Source organism: Loa loa (genome assembly GCF_000183805.2).
Source record: "Loa loa unplaced genomic scaffold supercont3.29, whole genome shotgun sequence".
Taxonomy (NCBI): domain Eukaryota; kingdom Metazoa; phylum Nematoda; class Chromadorea; order Rhabditida; family Onchocercidae; genus Loa; species Loa loa.
This window is the reverse complement of record NW_018108209.1, coordinates 423,508-427,708: the sequence shown is the minus strand read 5'-3', so window position 1 is coordinate 427,708 and position 4,201 is coordinate 423,508. Positions and strand designations below refer to the sequence as shown.

The window sequence follows — 4,201 nt, the reverse complement described above, 5'->3', positions numbered from 1 at the left end:
TGTGTCAAAAGTTAACTTTATATTTTCAATTCCCTCGAGATAGTTTGCCAGAACTTTCTTAACTCCCCCGAATCTCGACAATACAAGCATCAGTGAGCATTTGCGATGGAAAATTCAAAATTTTTGAATTTCAGGTGTGCTATTTAAGGGATGCAGTTCGCACATTGGTTAGTGGTCACTATTATAGCTCAGACAGGTCTGTTAAATTTGATAAAGCTTAGCAATACTATTTCGATCGAATCATTTGGAGCAATCCTTTGTTAACTTGAACATCTTTTAAACGGAAAATGAACAAAAGCCGTCTAGTAGATAATTTCCTTTGGTTGTAGCTAAACCGCTTCAGTAATTTGAAATTTCAATTCCTCGTTCAAAGTTCAGGATTGAGCATCAGATTAACGGCCAATGATATCAGAAACATCAACAAGGCGAGAATGAATGAGAGAACGTTCGAGATAGCTAAAAATTTGCATTTAAATTGGTACATCTATGCGATTAAAGCATTACTTGGACAAGTTGGCAAGCAGATGTATCGCCAATTAACTGAAGGTTGATTGTTGGTACAACTTGAAATTTGCAGAATTTCCCTTGAGCAAATGAAATAAATTGTAACTGTTCGGGGAATTAATGCAGAAGAAAACATTACCTTGTTCTTAAAATCGTAAATGCTAATTACTAAATGGCACTTTGATTATTACCCAAATGCATCGAGATAGAAGTTGTAAGGCACAACTTGATGTGAAACGGTAGTTCGGCCAATAAATAGAAAACCTCTAGCTTCCAGCTTAATGATATATATTCGTACTGAATCACTTGCAGATAAGCAGAAAATGTTGGCTTTGTGTCTGGATCAAATCAAGGATGATCACGACCTTGTAGCTGGTGCTAAATGTTTGATACAGGCACGACATAAGGCACATTTCAGCACTTGTGGACAAGATTTTAAGCATGATCGAGGAGCTGATAAGTCATCTGATACACCGGCTTTTATTACATCCAGTGATTTTGAGGAAGAGGAGTTTCTGAAAAATCATGATTGTGAAAGAAAAAAAGTTAAAAAGTACCATAGGATGAGCACAAGGGGGAAAACTTCTTATCCCTCACATTTAGGATCTGAAAATAAGTTCTCTAAGCGAGATCCAGCCGAAGCTTCCATTCAGTTTTCGAGATTTTCTAATATTCTACATCTCACTCATGTGAAGAATTTTACTCCACATAATTTCAACACTTTCGAACATTTATCTCGTCCTATACCACTTTCTGACTCACCTAATCAACAAAAATTACGGATGTCCAGAGAGGTATACTTGAACCGATTGCTGCTACCTATTGATAGGGAATCAGGAGATATTCATTTGACGCCAAGAAAGAATTTGACAAGAAAAAATGGAAGTTTCGAAACTTCGTACTTAATTGAAAATGAAATTAGACGAACTACAAAACTTGTTGGACAGTCCTCCAATTCTTTACATTACGAGAAAGGCAAAAGTACAAGATCAAAAAGAAAAAATTCAGAAAAATCAGAATTGGTCACAAATATAAATCTTCCAGCAAAGTCCAAAAATTTTCGAAAAAGTGACGAGTATTACTCTATATTTAACAGTTCATCTGAACGAAGCGAGGAATTATATTTGGATTCTGTTCAGTCGAAAATTCGGAAAAAAAAGCTATGGCAGCGATGGCGTCGCTCTTATCGACTTATCACAAATCATGTTATGAAAAGCGACCATCTAATTGTCGATGCGAGTGATTTGCAATTTGTCACACTGTCTATATCATTCATATCATTCCAGCTTATCAGTAAAGTGACTTACAAAGGATCTCAAAAATTTTTTGGGTTATCTAAAAAACAAAAAAGTTTTCAATTTTTTTGGTAACATAAAGGTTGAATGTATTTTCAAAAAGGTTATTTTGCTAACTGTCTTATTGTTTTTAGGCGAAACAAGTTGCTAAAATGCCAGCGATGCATGATTCGACTGTTAAGAAAACTCCCATACAACAAGTAAATATTTCACATGACTAGAAACCTGACAATTGATAAAATCACAGTATAGCTGTCACTTTGCTGATTTTGATTAGTAAACACTGAAACAACAGCTTTAATTCAGGTGTCCAAATTTATTAGTGTTATGCTAAGCGGAAAAGAAACAAATGACAAATGGATAAAAACTTATGAACATATTACGGAATTAAAAAACAAATGGATCAGCAACTGGAATCAAGCAATGCAAGAGTTTACAATCTCCGACTTTTTGATCTTGTACTGGATAGCGAGAAAGGCACCAGACCGAAAGTTCGGGTATTTCCATATCTATTTGAGCATTTTAGAGAGTTAAAAGAGAGATAACAGTATAAAAATGTTTGTAATGTTTTTAAAGCAATGCAATTTATCATGAATTCCTTAAAGATTTTGAAAGACATTACTTCCAAAAATTTTTGTTTGTTCTTTTATGCAATACTGTAAAACAAAGATCTGATATTAAAAAAAAGAAGGTAAAGAGAGCGTACATTGCATAATTTAGTCAAAACATAAGAATCTCATTTCGATGGCAATCGATCTCGTGAATGGAATTAATCGGAATGGTAGAAACAAGGAGCTTAATTTCCGATTTTTGAGTCCTCGAATAATGCCTTTGATGCCTGATAAGGTTTTCTTCTTATTTTTTGAAAAGTGATTAAACATTGGGTTTCCAAAATTAATCTTTCACATAATTCCGACCAATATGAATATTTTCAGATGCAATCCCAGAAAGGTATTTTGTCCCCTTCCATCATGTCATTTTACAAGGATGACAGTCCGGACAGTATCATCTCCCTTCCTAAGGTCAATATTTTTTCCATTTATTTTAATTACTCAAATTTTAGAAATTCTCAATCATAATCTTAGTTCCAAAAAGTAATCAGTCTTCAGAATTCAAGCCTTTTTTTAATTCTGATGCTTAACTGCATGTAACCTTTGATCAATGAACAAATGAATGATTGTTTCAGTTACTAGAAAAAAGTGGTATGACGGAAAAAGAGCGGCAAGCAGTGCTAGAGATGATAATGGATGTTTCAGGAGCGCGTGTTGCTATCGGAATGGCTCTTGATATCCTCAGCGAAAGAAACGTTTTCGATCTGGACGACATGATCTTTGAGGTTAGCAATTATATACTTTTATACCAGCATAATAGAGTCTTTTTAGAACAAGAAGCATCAAAAATAGACCTGCACAATTGAAAATTCCTAAATTTTGAAATAATTTGACCTTAATTATTATTAAATATAAATTTTATCAGTGAAATAGTTTACAAAGAAGTAATACTGTTTATGTGATTGATTGTAGACAACGAAGCAAATTAATGAAGCATTCAAAGATCTGGAAAAATCCTTCAGTATCGAACAAAGGAATGATATGGAAAGCAAAGGATTCACATTCTTGCAAGCAACACAACTTAAAAAAATACTTCATCAGCAAGGTAATTTACTTTTTATCAGTCCTCTTTCAGTAATAATAAATTAAGGAGAAGAGAAGTTATTACAGGTGTGAAGAAGTTGAAAGATGTGAATTTCGATTTGGAGAAGTATGAAAAACTTAATAGAAAGGAGCAGGAAGAAGTACTATGGGAGAATATCAAACGAATTGCAGAGAATGAAACTCAGGTTGTCATTATGAGTATTTTTCCTGTATATCATTGCATGTAAAATGTATTTTAAAGTAAAAATAAGAGCGAGAATTAACGGAAGAGGTATAGACACCTTCTTGAATCGAAAGAGTCCACCCCTCAAAACATTGCTGTTTAATCGTTCCCTTTGGAAGAATATTTCACTTTAACTTTGAGCCAAATGAAGATTCCTTTCAAAAATTGAAATTAAATCCAGTTTGATTATTTTACATTTCTCCACATCTTTCGGAATGACCTTTTTTCAACAAATTTCAATCATTATTTAAAAAATGATAACTATCGGTAAAACTATTTCTTGATTCATTTGTCGGCGATAGAGATTTATTTGAATCCTTATAATATGCTCCCACAATATTACTGGTTAACAGAAGAGATGCAAAGCACAAGATAAATTGATAAGCAGTGGTAGTAATTAATTATTCAATGAATAAGCAATATGATCAATTTAACTAACAAGTCCTTATCGTCCTTATCGTCACCTTCGGGAATAGTTGATGGTCCTTTGCTAATAATAGATTTTCTTTTTTTTTTTTTTTGTT

General features: G+C 33.2%; 2 protein-coding genes across 2 annotated transcripts; both read left to right on the top strand.

The window, feature by feature from the left end:
- Positions 1-431: 431 nt before the first annotated feature.
- Positions 432-2,020, top strand: LOAG_16939 (hypothetical protein; the record flags this gene model as incomplete). The annotated part of the gene is made up of 3 exons (XM_020449593.1): positions 432-546; positions 817-1,802; positions 1,934-2,020. 3 exons carry the CDS (start codon positions 432-434, stop codon positions 2,018-2,020), a joined length of 1,188 nt encoding a protein of 395 aa, XP_020306877.1.
- Positions 2,021-2,197: 177 nt separating this feature from the next.
- LOAG_16938 (hypothetical protein) lies at positions 2,198-3,681 on the top strand (the record flags this gene model as incomplete). The annotated part of the gene is made up of 6 exons (XM_003147262.2): positions 2,198-2,296; positions 2,520-2,645; positions 2,735-2,821; positions 2,986-3,135; positions 3,323-3,455; positions 3,521-3,681. 6 exons carry the CDS (start codon positions 2,198-2,200, stop codon positions 3,679-3,681), a joined length of 756 nt encoding a protein of 251 aa, XP_003147310.2.
- Positions 3,682-4,201: the final 520 nt, after the last annotated feature.